The following is a 23,408-nucleotide window of genomic DNA, read 5'->3' on the forward strand; positions in this document are numbered from 1 at the left end:
GTATGCGGCTTTATTAAATATATATTTATTTTTTTACATTGTTTGAAAACTTATATGTGACACCTATTAATGCTAAATATGTGTTGCCTGCCTTGAATGACGGGTCGCCACTGGCCCTGTCACAACTAGCTGATTATCAGCATCCCTCCGCCTCCTCTGCCAGTGTCACCACTGGTTACCTTGGAAGCAGGAGAAACTACCCCAGTCTGCGCTCCGCTAAATTACAGGCACAGCTCACAGCCACTGTCGGAATGTTTTACAAATTCTAGCGTTCAAATGAGAGTATGGTGGAATAGCATCACTTTACGAGTTGGAAGAAGAGCTTCAATTTTTTGATAGTGTCTGTAGCATGATATTTCTCACCTGGAATCGCGCAAATCCGAGATAACGAAAATGTCACAACAACGGGTCGTCCAACTGTCGACCGCCTCGCTCGCGCTGGTCTTCGGCAAGGACGAGGAGAGCTCGAGAGCCACCGGTGGAGAGAAATACAAGGCTGCAAGCGGCCAGGAGATTTTTGCCGATTTTAAAGCGCAAAATCTGCGCAGTTTTTGGAATAAAAGACTTGTGAAAGCTATAGCTGAAGTTTACTTTCAAGGATGGATGGAGAATTTGGTATTGTTCGTCCATGGGAATGCCAACAACCTAGAGGTGCTGAGGGAAGCTTGGATGCGCCGAGCGCTGAGGTCACCCAAAGGGTTTGTCATCAAAGCAGTCGGTATGTACACGAATGATTATTCTAACGTCACTATTTATAGTTGTTTTAATGTGTTTATTTTTATTGACATGTCTGAGAAAACATGCTGCCCGTGCAACAATAAATAATGGAATGCTCATTGCCATCTTGGCACACAATAAATTAGGATTTTATTTAATGAGAAATTATCAAACCCCATAATGGGTTTAAGTATTGTTAAGTATGGACTTGAGTCCCCATTCACCAGAATTTCTAGGGACTCTTTGGGAAATGCTTTGTTTACACAGCACTTAGCAGCCTCGAGAGAGAAAATGTGTAAGATAATGAAAATAAAAGCCTGAGAAAATGTCAATGACATGTGATCTGATCCTGTCTTCGGGTCAGCCTTTTTTTGTTGCGATGTTCCTGAAGAATTTATACTTTTTTCAAAGCTTATTGCACTGGACACGTGAAGAGCAACATTGAGATTGAGCATGTATTGCTCATAGTCCCTGTAGAAAAGATAGCCTAAGGTTATTTGATTATATTCAATATTATATTATGCAGTTAGGCTATTGGTCCTCAATACTGTATTTAGAGGTTTATTACTCAGTAGGTCTATTAATATGATAAGAAATAGGCCTGGCCTACCATATCATTTTTTTGTGATATAACATTATCCAACAACAAGAGAATGTTGTCTTCAGTACTAGAGGATGTTCAAGTCTAGGCCTACATACCGTGCCTGTTTCATTCATGTGGTGATTGGTGTAGAAGTCAAAGCTTTCAAATGCAGGCCTTGGTAAACTATCTATTGGCTTTGTCACAAAGCTTCAGAGGCGATGTCCAATAAACATCGGCTTGCTCAAACATTCGCCTGGTGGTCTTACAAATATTTTTGACTGACCAGTCCAGTCAGTGTTGTCTTTCATGTTGACACGTTCTGTCTGTTTGGCAAAGCCTGTTTACAAACCTCTGTACAACCACAATTAGACCTCTCTCTCTTCTTCTGCTCAATTCAAAGGGGCTTTATAGGCATGGGAAACACATGTTTACATTGCCAAAGCAAGGGAAATAGATAATAAACTAAAGTTAATTTCAGAATTTTTATTTAACAGTAAACATTACACTCACAAAAGTTTCAAAAGAATAGAGACATTTCAAATGTCATATTATGGCTATATACAGTGTTGTAATAATACGTACAAAAGAGAAAATAAATAAACAAATATGGGTTGTATTTACAGTGGTGTTTGTGCTTCACTGGTTGCCCTTTTCTTGTGGCAACGGGTCACAAATATTGCTTCTGTGATGGCACACTGTGGTATTTCACCTAATAGAAATGGGAGTTTATCAAAATTGGATTTGTTTTCGAATTCTTTGTGAGACTGTGTAATCTGAGGGAAATATGTGTCTCTAATATGGTCATACATTTGTCAGGAGATCAGGAAGTGCAGCTCAGTCTCCACCTCATTTTGTGGACAGCGTGCACATTGGTGTAAAAACTAACTAGGTAGCCAAATTAAATGAACAACAGGTGTTGAAATCTAATTTTGTACTTATTTGCAATTTGTCAATATTCAAAAAGCCCTTATGAGTTTCAGAAAGCTATCATTTGATCCTTTTCAGGCAGCTATATTGTGCAACATCCATACCGTATCTATGACAACATGATCTCATGGCTTGTACAATGTCAGTGAAGACTGGTTCTAGTAGGTGTAAATGACAGCTCTGTGTGGATTTTACACCTAATTATGGTAAGCTCAGAAGATACTAGAGAGGGAGAGAAAGAGAGAGAGAGAGAGAGAGAGAGAGAGAGAAAACATATGTTTCCCATGCCAATAAAGCCCTTGAATTGAATTGAGAGATTTGAAACAAGGTTTATGCAGCATGCAGGTCCAAAACACACACCCACACACAAAGTATAGTCACTTTCAATACAGCCTGCTTTGTTGGCCTTGGACACATGGTCAGGTGGCAGGTCACAGGTCAGCAGTGTGTGTGTGCTTCAGAGCTGTTCCCTATTTCAGTCTGTATGTCAAGGTGCACTGTGTGGAGAGAAGTAGAGGACAGGAATTAGTGGAAAAGGGAGAGAAAACCACACAAGGGGAGATGGAGGGAGAGGTAGAGAGGGAAGGGTAGGGAGGAGTGAAGGAGAGGTAGAGAGGGAAGAAGGGAGGGGAAGGGAAGGAGGGAGAAGTGGAGAGGGAAGGGGAGAGGGAGAGGGAAGAAGGGAGGGGAAGGGAAGGAGGGAGAAGTGGAGAAGGAAGGGAAAGAGAGAAAGGGGGAGAAGGAAGGAGGGAAGGGTAGGGAGAGGGAAGGGGAGAGGGAAGGGAAGGAGGGAAGGGAAGAGGGAAGGGAAGAGGGAAGGGAAGAGGGAAGGGTAGGGAGGAGTGAAGGAGAGGTGGAGAGGAAAGGACGGAGGTGGAGAGAGGTGAAGGTGAGAGGGCAGGACGGAGGTCGTGGGGAGGGAGGGGGGAGGTGGAGAGGTAAGGGGGTTGAGAGGGAAGGAGGGAGAGGTAGAAATTGATATGCCGAACTGTCAGAGAGAGAGAGAGAACCCAAACAGGGAGCACAAACACCAACTGTTTATTATTTCCCTTTCATACTTCAACTACTTTCACATTGTTACAACACTGTTACATAGCCAATAATATAACATTTCAAATGTATTTTAAAACTTTTATGAGTGTAATGTTTACTGTTCATTTACTGTTCATTTTCCTTTTTTTTATTGTTAATTTCAGTTGCTTTGGCAATGTAAACATATGTTTCCCATGCCAATAAATCACTTTGAATTGAGAGATAGATAGAGACTATGAGCACAGTCATTTATTTATAAGACGGCGTTAGTTTCCTCATTCTGTCTGTCTGATTATCACTGTGTCAGTGCTAATGGAGGGAGAAGACTGATGGTTCATGGGGCCAACACTCTTTGGATGAGGGGAGAGAGGAGGAGAGGAAGAGAGTGAGGGGGGACGGACAGACGATGAACGGGAATGGGTGAGGAGATAAGGGGCTTGGGGTGGATGGTTGCAGTGGAGTGGAATTGAGGAGGTGGGGTGTTTGGGGGGGGATGAGGTGAGGGAGACACTGGGTGAAGGAATGATGAGGGAGACGGGGTGGATTGTGAGACTAGGAGGATGAACAGGCTCTGTTGTTATGCCTTTCTGGGAATGGGCCCCCTGATACTGGAGTTGACCTCTCACACTGGAATCTCTCGTTCTCTTTCCCACCCAATTCAATTTATGGGGCTTTATTGGCATGTGAAACATATGTTAACATTGCCAAAGCAATTGAAATGGATAATAAACAAAAGTGAAATAAACAATAAAAATTAACAGTAAACATTACACTCACAAAAGTTCCAAAAGAAGAAAGACATTTCAAATGTCATATCTCTCTCTCTTTGTCTGTCTGTTTGTCTCTATCCCTCTCTCCCTCTCTCTCTCTCCCTCTCGCTCTCTCTCTCTGTCTCTCTCTGTCTGTCTCTCTCTCTCTTTGTCTGTCTGTTTGTCTCTATCCCTCTCTCCCTCTCTCTCTCTCCCTCTCGCTCTCTCTCTCTGTCTCTCTCTGTCTGTCTCTCTCTCTCTTTGTCTGTCTGTTTGTCTCTATCCCTCTCTCCCTCTCGCTCTCTCTCTCTGTCTCTCTCTCTCTCTCACTCTCTGTCTGTCTCTCTCTCTTTCATAGATTCAGGCTAGAGGCGTATGAAATCATGAGCTTTTTCTTTCCAAGGGGTACAAACTCTGTTGAGGGTTTTAATAGAGTTGTTGAAGAAAGATTGTTAGAAATTGGATAAGGATGAGATATAGTCTGCAGTGTTTGGTGCTTTGGAGAACAACACTAGTCTAGATCATTCTAGTGAATGATTGATGTAATGGACATCTATATTTATCAGAGCAGAACTTCCGGAGAGTGCTGAAGAGTGGCTAGAGCTGGTGTTAGCTAGACCTCAGGGATCCTAAACTGTATTAAAGTTAAGTTATGAAGTTGTAGGGAAGAAGGTATTTTGAGAGAATGGTGCCAGTACACCATATAAATAGAATATGGTGTAACTATACTGTTAATCAGAGTCTTATGTCTTAATAGCCTTGTCATGGAAGGACAGGGGTGATTTTAGCATGTACATCTTGGTGGGGCAGAAAAATATATGGGATGCATGCCAGCAAAGCCACTACACAACACAACACTAAACAATACATTAATTGCACTATAACGGTGACAAACTGTGTCGACAAACTGTTAGGGCCTACATAAAGCTGTCCCAACAGCAGTCTCAACATCTTACCACTGCTACACCTGGCTATCAGCGGAGCCTTGTCTGGCAGAGAAACAGTTCATTCAGCCTCATTTACTGCCTTTAAAAAAACATAGTTGATATGGCTGACTTGCTTAAAAATATGTGGTTTCTACTGACAATTGAGATGTACAAACTATGGCATAAGGGGACAACAAGCGGATAAGAGGCAATCCGTAATTTTGATTAAGACATTAATGAGTGAGCTAGGACGGACGTACTCAATATAACTATTTGTTCAGCACTTTTGAAATGTACAGCGACAGAATTCATAGCATGGGCCGTTCTTACAATGTACTCCCGGTACACCAAGTCAGAACTTTAGGATAAATAAAGGGGGCATATAAGCAGACAATGAAAGCTCTTACAATATTCGATGATTACATTTCTCAAAAACAGGTTATAGGCCACATGTGCCCCACCAAGTCAGAACAGTAGACGAAATTAAGAGGTGAAAATAGACCAAATTATTAGGGTGAGGCACATGTGATACGAACAGCTTACTACACAACATACCCTTAGTATTACTTTCTTAGCTACAGTATACATATCTCCCTAGCATATTACATAATTTATGTAGCAGCATAGAATGCATTTTTGGACTCACCTTGTTGTGCTGTGCTCACTTGAACAGGTTAGGGGGCGAGGCTGTCCTTCGTCAGCAAATTGTGTCATCAAACTTTGTCATCAAATTCTGGCAATCTCTGGATTTGGACACTTAGAAAAAAACAAGGCTTAATCATGATGACGTCAGTGATCTTCAGGCCGTAGTTCTAGAAAGAGGTCAGAGTTCCGGATTTACAATTCCGAGTTGGATGAAAGTTCAAAATGTATTTTCCCAGTCGTAGCTCGTTTTTCCCGAGTTCCCAGTTGTCTTGAACTCACTAAAGTCAAATTTTTCAGTTCCGAGTTAACAGTTGTTTTGAGCGAGGCAAAAATCATGCTTTATTGACAGCATGGCCAATGTTGAATGTTTATAATTTTTAACTAGGAAAAGAGACCCTTAATCTTGGACTTGCGACCATACAGACAGTCCACTGAATAGCAGGCTAATGATTGCTTTTCAATGCTTGCAGTTAGCCACTGATTCCGTCCAACCCACTCATTGTTGAATTTACTATTTCCAACTTGTTGTGTAGTGTTTGTTCAATGGCCGATGAGCACCGATACGTTTTATCTATAATTTCTCTCCATTATTTATCTTCACATGACAAGGATTAAAAATAATTTGCCATTAGATTGTCGACTTGATTCATGATGATGACTGATAGCTAAGATTTTGAAAGTATGATGTCCAATCAAAGCCACTGTACATATAACATGATTTGACATCACTTTATCTGTGGCCATTGACCTTGAGCCTTCTTGGATGCGCACTTCTAATGTAACTCTATGGCAGCACCCAAGGGGCTTGAAATTTCTATCTCTACCCTTGGCGTTGAAGTAGTGTCCCCATGAGTGACAGAACACTGAGCCAATCACGGCGCAATGCTCCATATTTTCTGCTTGCCCCACCAACACAGAAAGCACTGCGCTAGGCTGAAACACCTGCATTTTGGAGCTGCCTTACTCAAGAAAACAAAAAAGAGACCATGTTTCTATGCGGCTTTATTAACTCAATGATATATTTGTTTTACATAGTTTGCAAACTGATATGTGACACCTATTAATGCCAAAATAACATGCAAAACAGGAAAGCCTCCCATCCAAAAAATGTGGGGCTCAAAACAGGTGGGGCTCTGTCTGAATGATGGGTCTCCACTGTGGAAGGATATAGTTATTGTTCTACTCTTCTCCACAGGTGAAATAGGAGGCTTCCCTCAACCATCAAAATGTCTGTTAGCTGCCTTTGCATAATTGAGAAGGATAACATTCATCCTAAATGGCACTCTATTTTCTATAGTGTAGTACTTTTGTTCAGGGCTCATACGTCTCTTGTCAAAAGTAGTGCACTATGTAGGGAATAGGGTGCCATTTTGGATGCACACTCGCTGTGGATATAGTTCCTGGTATGAGGCTAAGTCAGGCGGAGGGATACGCAGGGTAAAACATTTACGCTGAGTCGCCCTGTGGTGTAATGAGGTATCCTGTGTCCTCCTACACAATTGAGCCCTCCTCTTCCACCATCATGGGCAACAAGAGACTGGATGTTGTCACTGTCAGTGATGTGGTATTGATTTTAAATGTGGAGCTTTCAATTTAAGCATTTGTTTTAATGAAACTCTTCTCAACAAATTAGAATGTGTTGTCAATTTATTATACATTTTTAAAATAAAAAATAGATAAAGAAAAAAGTAATTGGAGAAATATTGTGTTAGACCTATAACTTGATATGGTGAGAGGGTATACGTGCAACACAACTGTATACATTGCTTCCAGCCCATTTCTCAAATGCTTCCCTCTTGAATCCTGATCTCAATACAGACAACGGGTTTTCCTCCTTCACATCTTGGATATGAAAGTGTTTGTACACTTTAAGACATAGGGAGTCTGATTTCATTGGGTTTTTTGGTCCGAGTCTCAGAGCTCAACTAATGGTTGCAACTCTCCCAGATGTTAGTTTATTAGCCACGACATCCCCTCACTGGGACTTACTGGGGTTAAACTGTCCACCTTGTTGTTCTGGTGTGTGTGTGAGAGAGAGAGAGAGAAAGTGTGTGTGCGGTGGGGTGTTGAACGGCCAGCTTGTCATGATCAACTGGCTAAGGTCAAAGGTTGTGACCTCTGGGCTAACTAGCCCTGCGGGATCACCGGGCTTCACAGGGGTCGTTGTTAAGGCAACCGGCTCACATAATCTCAGCGTCTCCAGGTGTTCCATCCTTACACTTCTGTGTGTGTGCTTTATTTCTAGGTGTTCCTTATATACTGAAGAAGCTCTCTGTGTCTCTGCACAAGCTTAGTTTCTAGGTGTTCCTTATATACTGAAGAAGCTCTCTGTGTCTCTGCACAAGCTTAGTTTCTAGGTGTTCCTTATATACTGAAGAAGCTCTCTGTGTCTCTGCACAAGCTTAGTTTCTAGGTGTTCCTTATATACTGAAGAAGCTCTCTGTGTCTCTGCACAAGCTTAGTTTATAGGTGTTCCTTATATACTGAAGAAGCTCTCTGTGTCTCTGCACAAGCTTAGTTTCTAGGTGTTTTTCGCACACAGAGGAGGCCCAGTTCAGAAACCATCAATGCCTGTAGCAGAGCACTCTCTCTCCCATTAGTACAGTGCAGAGGGAGTGTTCCTGAGTGGAGATGAGGGTTGATGAGCTCCAAACTACATGTTATTTCAAGTGGCCGTGGCTGTTCATTCAACACAGCATGCAACATAAGGTAGGTCGGGCTTAGCTTGGCATGGCTTCTCTAACGTTCAAGCACTCTGAGGAAGATTCTTAACGTTGAAATGTGAATGAAGTAGCACATACCATTTTCCTCCAGGAGTTGTCAGAACAGGCCTAGCTATTCCCTGTTGTTCCATACAGATTCAGCCAGACTGGCTGGGTCAGTGGAGTTCTGACAATGAAAATAGGCCTTGTTATGAAGCTTCATCTTTTGTGCAACCAGTCCAGTGTGACCGTATATGGATGCTGTTTGACATTTGAACCCTGAGGCACCCTGAGGTTTGTATGACTGGATCTATGTCTCTCATGGAGTCGACCTGGATCTGATTCCCACCAATAGCACCAGAGGAATGTTTTTTTAGAGGTAACCAAACACACTGTCTGTGTGTCTATCTGTGTCAAATCAAATCACATTTTATTGGTCACATACACATGGTTAGCAGATGTTATTGCGAGTGTAGCCAAATGCTTATGCTAGATCTGACAGCAGTATCTAACAGGTAATATCTAACCATTTCACAACAAACTTAATATCTAACAAATTCCACAACAAAACCTAATACACACAATCTAGTAAAGGAATGGGATAAGAATATATACAGTTGAAGTCGGAAGTTTACACCTTAGCCAAATACATTTAAACAATTCCTGACATTTAATCCCAGTAAATATTCCCTGTTTTAGGTCAGTTAGGATCACCAATTTAATTTAAGAATGTGAAATGTCAGAATAATAGTAGAGAGAATGATTTATTTCAGCTTGTATTTCTTTCATCAAATTCCCAGTGGGTCAGAAGTTTACATACACTCAATTAGTATTTGGTAGCATTGCCTTTAAATTGTTTAACTTGGGTCAAACATTTCAGGTAGCCTCCCACAAGCTTCCCACAATAAGTTGGGTGAATTTTGGCCCATTCCTCCTGCCAGAGCTGGTGTAACGGAGTCAGGTTTGTAGGCCTCCTTGATCGCACATGCTTTTTCAGTTCTGCTCACAAATGTTCTATAGTATTGAGGTCAGGGCTTTGTGATGGCCACTCCAATACATTGACTTTGTTGTCCTTAGGCCATTTTGACACAACTTTGGAAGTATACTTGTGGTCATTGTCCATTTGGAAGACCCATTTGCAACCAAGCTTTAACTTCCTGACTGATGTCTTGAGATGTTGCTTCAATATATCCACATAATTTTCAAACCTCATGATGCCATCTATTTTGTAAAGTGCACCAGTCCCTCCTACAGCAAAGCACCACCACAACATGACTCTGCCACACCCGTGCTTCACGTTTGGGATGGTGTTCTTCGGGTTGCAAGCCTCCCCCTTTTTCCTCCTTTTTCCTCATCAGACCAGAGGACATTTGTCCAAAACGTATGATGTTTGTCCCCATGTGCAGTTGCAAAACGTAGTCAGGCTTTTTTTATGGCGGGTTTGGAGCAGTGGCTTCTTCCTTGCTGAGCGGCCTTTCAGGTTATGTCGATATAGGACTCGTTTTACTGTGGATATAGATACTTTTGTACCTGTTTCCTTCACAATGTCCTTTGCTGTTGTTCTGGGATTGATTTGCACTTTTCGCACCAAAGTACGTTCATCTCTAGAGGAAAGGCATAGTCAACTTACAGGCACAGTCAACTTAGTGTATGTAAACTTCTGACCCACTGGAATTGTGATACAGTGAATTATAAGTGAAATCATCTGTCTGTAAAAGATTGTTGGAAAAATGACATGTCATGCACAAAGTAGATGTCCTAACTGACTTGCTAAAACTATAGTTTGTTAACAAGAAATTTGTAGAGTGGTTGAGAAATGGGTTTTAATGACTCCAACCTAAGTGTATGTAAACTTCCGACTTCAACTGTAAGTATAAAATATATGGATGAGCAGTGACAGAGCGGCTAAGATGCAATAGATAGTAAAGAATAGATAGTGAAGGATACAGTATATACATATGAGATGAGTAATGCGAGATATGTAAACATTCTTAAAGTGGCATTATTAAAGTGACTAGTGTTCCATTTATTAAAGTGGTCAATGATATCAAGTCTGTAGGTAGGCAGCCGCCTCTCTGTGCTGGTGGTGGCTGTTTAACAATCTGATGGCCTTGAGATAGAAGCTGTTTTTCAGTCTCTCGGTCCCCGCTTTGATGCACCTGCACTGACCTCGCCTTCTGGATGATAGTGGGGTGAACAGGCAGTGGCTTGGGTGGTTGTTGTCCTTGAGGATCTTTTTTTGCCTTCCTGTGACATCGTGTGTTGTAGGTGTCCTGGAGGGCAGGTAGTTTGCCCCTGGTGATGCATTGCGCAGACTGCACCACCCTCTGGAGAGCCTTGTGATTGTGGACGGTGCAGTTGCCGTACCAGGCGGTGATACAGCCCGACAGGATGCTCTCAATTGTGCACCTATAAAAGTTAGTGAGGGTTTTAGGTGACAAGCCACATTTTTTCAGCCTCCTGAGGTTGAAGAGGCGCGGTTGTGCCTTTTTCACTACACTGTCTGTGTGCATGGACCATTTCAGTTTGTCGGTGATATGTACACAGAGAAACTTTCCACATTCTTCACTGCTGTCCTGTCGATGTGGAGATGGGGGTGCTCCCTTTGCAGTTTCCTGAAGTCCACGATCATCTCTTTTGTTTTGCTGACATTGAGTGAGAGGTTATTTTCCTGACACCATACTCTGAGGGCCCTCTCCTCCTCCCTGTAGGCTGTCTCGTCGTTGTTGGTAATCAAGCCTACCACTGTTGGGTCGCCTGCAAACTTGATGATTGAGTTGGAGGCGTGCATGGCCACGCAGTTGTGGGTAAACAGGGAGTATAGGAGGGGGCTGAGAACGCCCCCTTGTGGGGCCCCAGTGTTGAGGATCAGCGGAGTGGAAATGTTTCTTCCTACATTCACCACCTGGGGCCGGCCCGTCAGAAAGTCCAGGACCCAGTTGCACAGGGCGGGATCGAGCCCCAGGGTCTCAAGCTTATCGATGAGTTTGGAGGGTACTATGGTGTTGAATGCTGAGCTGTAGTCAATGAACAACATTCTTACATAGGTATTCCTCTTGTCCAGATGGGATAGGGCAGTGTGCAGTGTGATGGCGATTGCATTGTCTGTGGACCTATTGGGGAAGTAAGCAAATTGAAGTGGGTCTAGGGTGATATGATCCTTGACAGGTCTCTCAAAGCACTTCATGATGACAGAAGGGAGTGCTACGGGGCGATAGTAATTTAGTTCAGTTACATTAGCTTTCTTGGGAACAGGAACAATGGTGGCCATCTTGAAGCATGTGGGGACAGCAGACTGGGATAAGGATTGATTGAATATGTCCGTAAACATGTCTGTGTCTGTCTCTCTCTCTCTCTCTATCTGACTTCATCTCAGTCCTGGTCATGGAGACCCATAGTGTGAGAAATGGAGAAAGGAAACAGTGTGTGTGCATGACTGTGTGTGGTGTCTTGATAGCTATTTCCTCAGTTGCTTGTTATGAGTCCAGAGAGGAGACAACCTCGCCCTCCATTCTCTAACATGACCCCTCGCTGTGAGACTCTCTAGCTGTGTGTGCATTCTTCTGTCTTTGTCCCTGATCGTTTGTTAGCTACATCCTCTTCCCATTCAGCAGGAAACTCTCCCTAGGTGAGAATCACACAGACTGGCCCATTTATTGACCTGTAGAGTTTACCCACAGCACTGGATCACAGCCAACAATACCACATCAACCAGCACTCCTCGGCTTATTCACACTGGCGGGTGTGTGGGTGTGTGCATGTGTGCATAAGAGTGTGTGTGCGTGCGTGTGTGTGTCGACTGCTTTTATTCGATTTTAACATTATTCTCTCACTGCTGTTCAGAGATGGAGGATAGGTACTGCTATCAACCGATATTCCGCTTATTTTTTATTTTTTAAACAACTAATTGACCGATGTCGGTTCAATTATTAGAATTCCATTTTGTTATTTTCTGTGAGCTCAATGTGCAGTTTCTCTAGAGATAAATCAGATCAAGCCCGAACTATGCGGTGTAGTAGGGAGTTGTTTCCAGCAGGCCGATATTCTACATAGTTTAGTGTCAAACATGGTAATTAACTACAATGACCATAATCCATTGCTGGTCGGGTCTGTGTGTTTCTATTACACCTGCTATGTTGGGTTAGTGCGGAGCAGACACTGAGTGGGACAGAAGAGACAGAAAATAGATGTAGAGGGCAGTTGCTTTGCGAGGTATCTCTACCTGAAAATATATGATCTAAGTGATTAGAGGTTGGTATTCAGCAGTCATAAAAGTATGTCTTATTTACTTTGAAGAATCACAAAAGTATTGATTTTGTCAGACAGCAGCTCTATAGAGACGAGATGATGATGACTTGGAATGAAATAATAATAATAATAATAAAGTCAAAAAACTAATTAAATATACACAACAACTGAAATATTTTAATAAAGTAAAATAAATGATGGTTAATAAGTAGGGATGCACAATATATCGGTAAGCATATCGGTATCGGACCAATATTAGCTAATAATGCCAAAATCGGCATCGGCCTGATGTCTAGATTAACCCCAATGTACAAAACCGATGTCAAAGCTGACATGCATACCTATATAACGTAGGTAGATGACGTAACGACGTCACCAAAAATATTGCGCTACACGTGCAACACAGCATTCCTAACCTAGCCCACAATGTCTGCTGTGTGGATCTATCTGGAAGTTTCAAAGGAAGATAAAGGCCAAATGCAACGTTTGTGTTGCTATTATTTCCCGGGGAGGGGAGAAAGTGAAATCATTCAATACCACAAACCTAATTACTCATTTGAAAGTGCATCACCCCCAGACGTTCAGCGACTACTTAGAACAAAAGCAGAAAAAAACTAACCTCCAACAACTAAACAAGCTCAAGACGAGCAGTCATTTGAAAGAGTAAGAACATTTCAGCGAGACAATCAAAGGCGAAATCCATTAACGCCAAGATACTGGAATTCATTGCCCTTGACAATCAACCGTTCTCTGTCGTGGATGATGTTGGCTTTCGCCGACTGGCCGAGCACCTCGAGCCCCGGTACACACTACCAAGTAGGCGCTATTTTTCAGATGTTGCCCTACCGGAGTTACACAGTATTCTTGGGACGCACATCCATGAGCTACTTGCTATGGGCGTCACTGCTATTAGCTTCACGGCGGACATCTGGACCAGCGATGTCAGCCCAATGAGCATGCTGAGCCTGACAGCACAGTGGGTCGACGAGGATTTCATACTGAGGAAAGCCATATTGCATGCTAAAGAATGTGCTGGTTCTCATACCGCTGCTGCCATTTCAATAGCATTTGAGAACATGTTTTAAACTTGGAAACATGAACACACTAGCTAGCTCCATTCGAACAACTGACTGGAGAAATAAGCTCATCAACTCCGTCTGCAGCAGACGTGATACCCTCTGTCGTGGCATTGAAACACCTGCTCAGCAAAACTGCCGACACAGAATGTGGGGTTTAACTTGCAAAAGTACTCTACTAGAGGCTGTGAACAAGCGATTCGGTGGCATTCTCTCTGAGCCTCTTTAATGTGTCGCCACCATGTTCGATGCTAGGTACAAGGACCACTACTTCCATGCTCGATGCTAGGTACAAGGACCACTACTTCCATGCTCGATGCTAGGTACAAGGACCACTACTTCCATGCTCGATGCTAGGTACAAGGACCACTACTTCCATGCTCGATGCTAGGTACAAGGACCACTACTTCCATGCTCGATGCTAGATACAAGGACCGCTACTTCCATGTTCGATGCTAGGTACAAGGACCACTACTTCCATGCTCGATGCTAGGTACAAGGACCACTACTTCCATGCTCGATGCTAGGTACAAGGACCACTACTTCCATGCTCGATGCTAGGTACAAGGACTGCTACTTCCATGCTCGATGCTAGGTACAAGGACCACTACTTCCATGCTCGATGCTAGGTACAAGGACCACTACTTCCATGCTCGATGCTAGGTACAAGGACCGCTACTTCCATGCTCGATGCTAGGTATAAGGACCGCTACTTCCATGCTCGATGCTAGGTACAAGGACCGCTACTTCCATGCTCGATGCTAGGTACAAGGACCGCTACTTCCATGCTCGATGCTAGGTACAAGGACCACTACTTCCATGCTCGATGCTAGGTACAAGGACCGCTACTTCCATGCTCGATGCTAGGTACAAGGACCGCTACTTCCATGCTCGATGCTAGGTACAAGGACCGCTACTTCCATGCTCGATGCTAGGTACAAGGACCGCTACTTCCATGCTCGATGCTAGGTACAAGGACCGCTACTTCCATGCTCGATGCTAGGTACAAGGACCACTACTTCCATGTTCGATGCTAGGTACAAGGACCACTACTTCCATGCTCGATGCTAGGTACAAGGACCGCTACTTCCATGCTCGATGCTAGGTACAAGCACAGCTACTTCAATGCAGACAAGAAAGGGTTTACGTGGAATGTTACAGACACAGCTGGACAAGATGGAAATGGACACAGTGACAGTGAACACCGACGAAGAGGACCCACGACAGAAGAGGCCATGGACTTCACTGCTTGGCATGTACTGTATGATGAAATCCTGGTTGAGAATGAAACGACTGAACAAATGAACAATGAAACAGCACAGCAAGTAAGTGAAAGAAATTGGTTTTGATTATGTTTTACTGGTAATGGGGACATACGTATATGCCAACAAAATAACTTGTTGGTCAGTATGTGTATGTGTTTCAACTATTTAACTGTACTAGAATGCTTAAAAGGCTGCTAAAATGTGTAATATTGGTTAACGGTATCAGGTTTTTTGGCAAGGAAAATATCGGATATCGGTATCGGCCAAAAATGTCATATTGGTGCATCTGTATTGAAGTGTATTGAAGTGATAAGCAGATGCACATAATGCATTGTGCATTTTCTTTTTTTTTTTAAATCATCAAAATAGAAACCATTATTATTTTTTAATAATTGAACCGAATCCAAACCGACCTCAAAAAGCAAATCACTCAGCACTAAGGACAGGTCCTCGGGTGATGTAATATTGCAGTATTTCTGGTATTATTGAAGCATCAACTTCCTGATGGGAGGTTGTCTTAGCTTCATAAACACTGATCACAGAGATAAAAACACAGCTTGATATTATCAGATTATGAATTAAGAATTTATTGAAAAATACAGTTTTTTGTCTTTGGTTCTGATGGCTCAGTTGGTTGTAGCATTAGAGGGCTGTCTGCTAGCCTACATATACACACAGTAACAAGACCAGGAATCTGCCGTAGCTCATGTTGGGTTAGACTAGAGAGGAAATGGGTTTCATCTGGGCTCAATGACCCACCCGCCACACTAGCTCACTCTTGATTAGAGGGGGTGGGAGTACTGTAAACCATCCATCTCTCCCAGGGGTAAGGTTAGGACTGTGTGTGTGTGCATGTATACATGCTTTTATGTTTGTGTGTGTGTCTGCGTGCCTGTTTGTGCGTGTGAACCATCACTCATTCTCAGTGGGGTTAAGGCTCTTTGGGTGGAGCTGGAAACACATGGAACTTCCACACTTCCCAGGGAAGGGAAGACTTGTGCATTCCTCAGTGCTTGGTGGTCACTAGGAGGCCATGCTAGAGAGGACAGAGGCACTGTGCTTTAGAACCATAACATGCCATGGTAGTGGTAGTCATACTGGTTAAGTGTGCCTTGAATTCTAAATAAATCACAGACGATGTCACCAGCAAAGCACCCCCACACCATCACACCTCCTCCTCTATGCTTCATGGTGGGATCCACACATGCGGAGATCATCCGTTCACCTACTCTGCTTCTCACAAAGACACGGCGGTTGGAACCAAAAATCTCAAATTTGGACTCATCAGACCAAAGGACAGATTTCCACCGGTCTAATGTCCATTGATCATGTTTTTTGGCCCAAGCAAGTCTCTTCTTCTTATTGGTGTCCTTTGGTGTTAGTTTCTTTGCAGCAATTCGACCATGAAGGCCTGATTCACGCAGTCGCCTCTGAAAAGTTGATGTTGAATGAGTAGGTGTGTCCAAACTTTTGACTGTTACTGTATATATTTTAATATATTCTCCTTTATTATTTTCCCTAACCCTATTACCAGTCCCCTAATTGGAGTAAACGAATGGACAGTAAGCCTTAACTTAATCCAGGTCCAGGAAACCATCCCTCAGCGGGTTGGTGTCTTACTAGGTCTGCATCTTCACAGCTCTTATCCTGAAGGCACAGGAGTGTCCATGTCACGATTGTGCTTTTTTTTTCAGTTTTCACACAATGTTCTTATTTATTCCGTAAAGCAACCTTGGCATCCCAATACAACAGTGGGTCTGTTTGTCTGGGTCTTTGGTCATCAAACGTGGTTAGATGTTCACTTCACAGTTCTTTTAAACTTCAAAACATGAAAGTAATGTATTGATTTTGGGACTTTTTTCTTTCTACCACCGGGTCCTTCTGATTTCTGACCTGAAGTCAGAGTGTGTGGCGTTGTTCTATGTGTTTCTATGGTGATGGAACTCCTAACAAAGCGTGCTTCTGTTCCGACTGTTCCGTGAAATGTACCAACTTCTGTGATGTCATTGCAGCCAAGAGTGGCACATTCAGAAAAATAGTGATGGTGGTTTCCCCTGGAAATGTAATTCTAATTTTTCTCTTTAGCTCTCTCCCACTAGCCACTAGCCAATAGCTGCTGCTAAAGAAAATTTACCTAACTTTTGGCAAAAGTTAAATGTCAAATGTTCCTTTGATTCAGTGATGTTTTGAATCTGAAAGGGATGTAGCGTATGAGTCAGGCATCCATAGAAATAGTCTGGTTTCTAATCTTTTAGTCTGGTTTCTAATCTTTTAGTCTGGTTTATTCACTATTTTCTCAGATAGCCAAAGCTGTCTGTGGGTGTCTCTGTCAGTTTGACAGATAGGCTATGCCCAAGCTCCCATTGTCTGTCTGTTGGTGTTCTCCATGACAGCAAGGCCTTCTTAGGATTCAATCTGGGTGGCTCTCACCCTCCCCAGTGCCCCTGTATGCTGTTTTAATGACCTTTCCCCTTTCCATCCTGTGGTGAAGGTTCATCTGATCTCACTGTGTAGTCTGTGTCTTATTTAACAGAGGTAGTGAGTTGGTGAGAGGTAGTGAGTTGGTGAGAGGTGGTGAGCTGGTGAGAGGTGGTGAGCTGGTGAGAGGTGATGAGATGTGGAGAGGTGGTGAGAGGTGGAGAGGTGGTGAGCTGGTGAGAGGTAGTGAGCTGGTGAGAGGTGGTGAGCTGGTGAGAGGTGATGAGATGTGGAGAGGTGGTGAGAGGTGGAGAGGTGGTGGGCTGGTGAGAGGTAGTGAGCTGGTGAGAGGTAGTGAGCTGGTGAGAGGTGGAGAGGTGGTGAGCTGGTGAGAGGTAGTGAGCTGGTGAGAGGTGGTGAGCTGGTGAGAGGTAGTGAGCTGGTGAGAGGTGGTGAGCTGGTGAGAGGTGGTGAGCTGGTGAGAGGTAGTGAGCGGTGGTGAGCTGGTGAGAGGTGGTGAGCTGCTGAGCGGTGGTGAGCTGGTGAGAGGTAGTGAGCTGGTGAGCTGGTGAGAGGTGGAGAGGTGGTGAGAGGTGGTAAGCTGGTGAGAGGTAGTGAGCTGGTGAGAGGTGGTGAGCTGGTGAGAGGTGGTGAGCTGGTGAGAGGTGGTGAGCTGGTGAGCTGGTGAGCGGTGGTGAGCTGGTGAGCTGGTGAGAGGTGAGCTGGTGGTGGTGAGCTGGTGAGAGGTGGTGAGCTGGTGAGAGGTGGTGAGCTGGTGAGCGGTGGAGCGGTGGTGAGCTGGTGAGAGGTGGTGAGCTGGTGAGAGGTGGTGAGCTGGTGAGAGGTGGTGAGAGGTAGTGAGCTGGTGAGCTGGTGAGAGGTGGTGAGCTGGTGAGAGGTGGTGAGCTGGTGAGAGGTGGTGAGATGGTGGTGAGATGGTGAGCTGGTGAGAGGTAGTGAGCTGGTGAGAGGTGGTGAGCTGGTGAGAGGTAGTGAGCTGGTGAGAGGTAGTGAGCTGGTGAGAGGTGGTGAGCTGGTGAGAGGTGGTGAGCTGGTGAGTGGTGAGAGGTGGTGAGCTGGTGAGCTGGTGAGAGGTGGTGAGCTGGTGAGAGGTGGTGAGCTGGTGAGAGGTGGTGAGCTGGTGAGCTGGTGAGTAGTGAGCTGGTGAGGTGGTGAGCTGGTGAGAGGTGGTGAGCTGGTGAGAGGTGGTGAGCTGGTGAGAGGTGGAGAGGTGGTGAGCTGGTGAGAGGTGGTGAGAGAGGTGGTGAGCTGGTGGGCTGGTGAGAGGTGGTGAGAGGTAGTGAGCTGGTGGTGAGCTGGTGAGAAGTAGTGAGCTGGTGAGAGAGGTGGTGGTGAGCTGGTGAGAGGTGGTGGTGAGCTGGTGAGAGGTGGTGAGCTGGTGATAGGTGGTGAGCGGTGAGAGGTGGGTGAGAGGTGGTGAGCTGGTGAGCTGGTGAGAGGTGGTGAGAGGTAGTGAGCTGGTGAGAGGTGGAGAGGTGGTGAGCTGGTGAGAGGTAGTGGTGAGAGGTGGTGAGCTGGTGAGAGGTAGTGAGCTGGTGAGAGGTGGTGAGCTGGTGAGAGGTGGTGAGCTGGTGAGAGGTGGTGAGCTGGTGAGCTGGTGAGAGGTGGTGAGCTGGTGAGAGGTGGTGAGCTGGTGAGAGGTGGAGAGGTGGTGAGAGGTGGTAAGCTGGTAGTGAGCTGGTGAGAGGTAGTGAGCTGGTGAGAGGTGGTGAGCTGGTGAGAGGTGGTGAGCTGGTGAGAGGTGGTGAGCTGGTGAGCTGGTGAGAGGTGGTGAGCTGGTGAGAGGTGGTGAGCTGGTGAGAGGTGGTGAGCTGGTGAGAGGTGGTGAGCTGGTGAGAGGTGGAGAGGTGGTGAGCTGGTGAGAGGTGGTGAGATGGTGAGCTGGTGAGAGGTAGTGAGCTGGTGAGAGGTGGTGAGCTGGTGAGAGGTGGTGAGCCGGTGAGAGGTGGTGAGCTGGTGAGAGGTGGTGAGGTGGTGAGCTGGTGAGCTGGTGAGAGGTAGTGAGCTGGTGAGAGGTGGTGAGCTGGTGAGAGGTGGTGAGCTGGTGAGAGGTGGTGAGCTGGTGAGCTGGTGAGAGGTGGTGAGCTGGTGAGAGGTGGTGAGCTGGTGAGAGGTGGTGAGCTGGTGAGCTGGTGAGAGGTAGTGAGCTGGTGAGAGGTGGTGAGCTGGTGAGAGGTGGTGAGCTGGTGAGAGGTGGAGCTGGTGAGAGGTGGTGAGGTGGTGAGCTGGTGAGCTGGTGAGAGGTGGTGAGCTGGTGAGAGGTGGTGAGCTGGTGAGAGGTGGTGAGAGGTGGTGAGCTGGTGAGCTGGTGAGAGGTAGTGAGCTGGTGAGAGGTGGTGAGTGAGCTGGTGAGAGGTGGTGAGCTGGTGAGAGGTGGTGAGCTGGTGAGAGGTGAGCTGGTGAGAGGTGGTGGTGAGCTGGTGAGAGGTGGCGCGGTAGTGAGCTGGTGAGAGGTGGTAAGCTGGTGAGAGGTAGTGAGCTGGTGAGAGGTGGTGAGCTGGTGAGCTGGTGAGAGGTGGTAAGCTGGTGAGAGGTGGTGAGAGGTGGTGAGAGGTGGTGAGCCGGTGGTGAGCTGGTGGTGAGAGGTAGTGAGCTGGTGATAGGTGGTGAGCTGGTGATAGGTGGTGAGCTGGTGAGAGTTAGTGAACTGGTGAGGTGGTGAGAGCTGGTGAGAGGTGGTGAGCTGGTGAGAGGTAGTGAGCTGGTGATAGGTGGTGAGCTGGTGAGAGGTAGTGAGCTGGTGAGACGTGGTGAGCTGGTGAGAGGTGGTGAGAGGTGGTAAGCTGGTTAGAGGTGGAGAGGTGGTGAGAGGTGGTGAGCTGTTGAGAGGTGGTGAGGTATTGAGCTTGTGAGAGGTGGTGAGCTGGTGAGAGTTGGAGAGGTAGTGAGCTGGTGAGAGGTGGTAAGCTGGTGAGAGGTGGTGAGCTGGTGAGAGGTGGTGAGGTAGTGAGCTGGTGAGAGGTGGTGAGCTGGTGAGAGGTGGTGAGGTAGTGAGCTTGTGAGAGGTGGTGAGCTGGCTTCCAGGAATGATGGAGGCCACTCTGTTCTTGGAGACCTTCAATGCTGAAGAAATGTTTTGGTACCCTTCTCCAGATCTGTGCCTAGACACACTCCTGTCTTGGCGCTCTATGGACAATTCCTTCGACCTCATGGCTTGGTTTTTGTTCTGACATGCACTTTCAAATGAGGGAGCTTATAGAGACAGGTGTGTGCCTCTCCAAATCATGTCCAATCAATTGAATTTACCACTGAATACTTATGTAAATAAGGTATTTCTGATTTTTATTTAAAATAAATGTGCAAAAAACATCAACTAACCTATTTTCGCATTGTCGTTATGGGGTATTGTGTGTAGATTGCTGAGGATAAAAAATTTAAAAAAATTATAATAAAGCTGTAAAATAACAAAACAAAATGTGGAAGAAGTCAAGGTGTCTGAATACTTTATGAAGGTAGAGAACACTGAACAGAACAAGGCCATGTCAGTAACAAATGGACAAAAATCCAGATCGAACCTTAAAGTCCCAAGCTCTCGATGGGCTAATTAAGTGACTGTCAGTGACTGACATAATGTAACAAGAGAAACTGCTGATGCACATCCAAATGTCGAAATTTCACCTTGTGTATTCTATTATTCTACCTGTCAACAGATTAATTCTATATATTGATCTGCGGGCCTTCAAAAGGCACCAGTTGCCCATACGTGGACAACTACAACTACCTAGAGGTCTGGCTAGACTGTAAACTCTCCTTCCAGGCTCATATTAAACATCTCCAATCCAAAATCAAATCTAGAATCGGTTTTCTTTTTCGCAACAAAGCCTCCTTCACTCTTGCCGCCAAACTTACCCTAGTAAAACTGACTATCCTACCGATCCTCGACTTCGGCGATGTCATCTACAAAATAGCTTCCAATACTCTACTCGGCAAATTGGATGCAGTCTATCACAGTGCCATTAGTTTTGTTACCAAAGCGCCTCATACCTCCCACCACTGCGACCTATATGCTCTAGTCTGGCCCTCGCTACATATTCGTCGCCAGACCCACTGGCTCCAGGTCATCTATAAGTCTATGCTAGGTAAAGCTCTGCCTTATCTCAGCTCACTGGTCACGATAACACGTGCTCCAGCAGGTATATCTCACTGGTCATCCCCAAAGCCAACACCTCCTTTGGCCACCTTTCCTTCCAGTTCTCTGCTGCCAGTGACTGGAACGAATTGCAAAAATCGCTGAAGCTGCAGACTTACATTTCCCTCACTAACTTTAAACATCAGCTATCTGAGCAGCTAACCGATCGCTGCAGCTGTACATAGTCCATCTGTTAATAGCCCACCCAATCTTACTACCTCATCCCCAAATAGTTTTTATTTACTTTGCTGCTCTTTTGCACACCAGTATCACTACTTACACACCATCATCTGCTCATCATCATCTGCTCATCTATCACTCCAGTGTTAATCTGCTAAATTGTAATTACTTTGCTACTTTTTCTATTGTGTTATTGACTGTATGTTTGTTTATTCCATGTTATTCCATTCCTCTGTTGTTGTTTGTGTTGCACTGCTTTGCTTTATCTTGGCCAGGTCACAGTTGTAAATGAGAACTTGTTCTCAACTGGCCTCCCTGGTTAAATAAAGGTGAAATTATATACATAAATAAAACATCCCTGATGTAGATGGACATTCCAGCAATGGTTCCTACTGTTTCACCTTAACTAAATGTTGCACTTTTTTTTGCACTTTTTTGCACTCTTAATAAGAAATAGTGTATCAATGTCATCTGAAAACACAGGGTTAGTGAAAACAGTATGGTGGATGATGTCTACTGGGATTTTGCTTTCAGCTAACCAGCTCTTTCACATCAGTAAAAAAAGAGAGGAAGTCACTCAGATGTTTGAGATGCGCCTTTAGTCTTTGAGAAAAGAAGAACCCAAGGGCCCCACAGAGAGACTGAGATGGGGTGACATTGGTGTTCTTGGCTGGTAGAAGGACTCTTTTCAATGTCTTTATGGGTCTGTGGTTACTGTTGCTGGCTCCACATCTGTGTTCTCCATGGCAGACACAGACACTCTGCTCGTAAACACACACACACACACGCACGCACACACACACACACACACACACACACACACACACACACACACACACACACACACACACACACACACACACACACACACACACACTAAAGGGTGTGGCAGGGAGCCCTGTAAACCCAGCAACGACACAAAGGCAAAGAAGAAGAGGCCCTGGGAGGGTGTGGTAAAATAAATCACAACAGACTTCCTTCACCATTTACAACAGTGTGTGTGTGTGTGTGTGTGTGTGTGTGTGTGTGTGTGTGTTACAACACTGTACATAGACAATAATATAACATTTGAAATGTCTATTCTCTTAAAACTTTTGTAATGTGAGTGTAATGTTTACTGATGGTTTATTTCCCTTTTGTTTATTGTCTATTCCATTTTCTTTGGCAATGTAAACATGTGTTTCCCATGCCAATAAAGCCCTTTGAATTGAATTGAATTGAGAGAGAGAGAGAGAGGGGAGACATTGGAGAAATGTATATGTAGATTTGTATTCAGTCAACAGGTTAATCTGTTGATTCACTGAAGGCAGTGGGTGTCTGTGAGAGGGTGAGTGTCCCTCTGTTTGGGTGTCTGTGAGAGGATGAGTGTCCCTCTGTTTGGGTGTCTGTGAGAGGGTGAGTGTCCCTCTGTTTGGGTCTCCGTGAGAGGGTGAGTGTCCCTCTGTTTGGGTGTCTGTGAGAGGATGAGTGTCCCTCTGTTTGGGTGTCTGTGAGAGGGACACTGTACCTCTGTCTGGTCTCTGTGAGACGGCAGGAGGGTCTGTCTGGGTCTCTGTGAGATGGAGGGAGGGTCTGTCGGTCTCTGTGAGAGGGAGGGTCTGTGTCTCTGTAACAGGGAGGGCCTGTATAGGTCTCTGTGAAAGATAGGGAGGGAAAGAGGGAGGGAGAGAGGGAGGGAGGGAGGGAGAGTCGATCTGTCTGGGTCTCTGTGAGACAGAGTGAGGGTCTGTCTGAGTCTCTGTGAGAGGGAGGGAGGGTCTGTCGGTCTCTGTGAGAGGGAGGGTCTGTCT

General features: G+C 45.1%; 1 protein-coding gene across 1 annotated transcript in view; it reads left to right on the forward strand.

The window, feature by feature from the left end:
- The first annotated feature begins 203 nt into the window (after window positions 1-203).
- Window positions 204-23,408, forward strand: part of LOC139413308 (storkhead-box protein 1-like) — a 47,298-nt gene continuing 24,093 nt past the window's right edge. The window contains exon 1 of the mRNA XM_071160524.1: window positions 204-718. Within this exon, the coding sequence (XP_071016625.1) occupies window positions 394-718 (325 nt within the window). The 5' untranslated portion in view covers window positions 204-393. The remainder of the gene's footprint in view (window positions 719-23,408) is intronic.

This window comes from Oncorhynchus clarkii, chromosome 1 (assembly GCF_045791955.1).
Source record: "Oncorhynchus clarkii lewisi isolate Uvic-CL-2024 chromosome 1, UVic_Ocla_1.0, whole genome shotgun sequence".
Classification (NCBI taxonomy): Eukaryota; Metazoa; Chordata; class Actinopteri; order Salmoniformes; family Salmonidae; genus Oncorhynchus; species Oncorhynchus clarkii.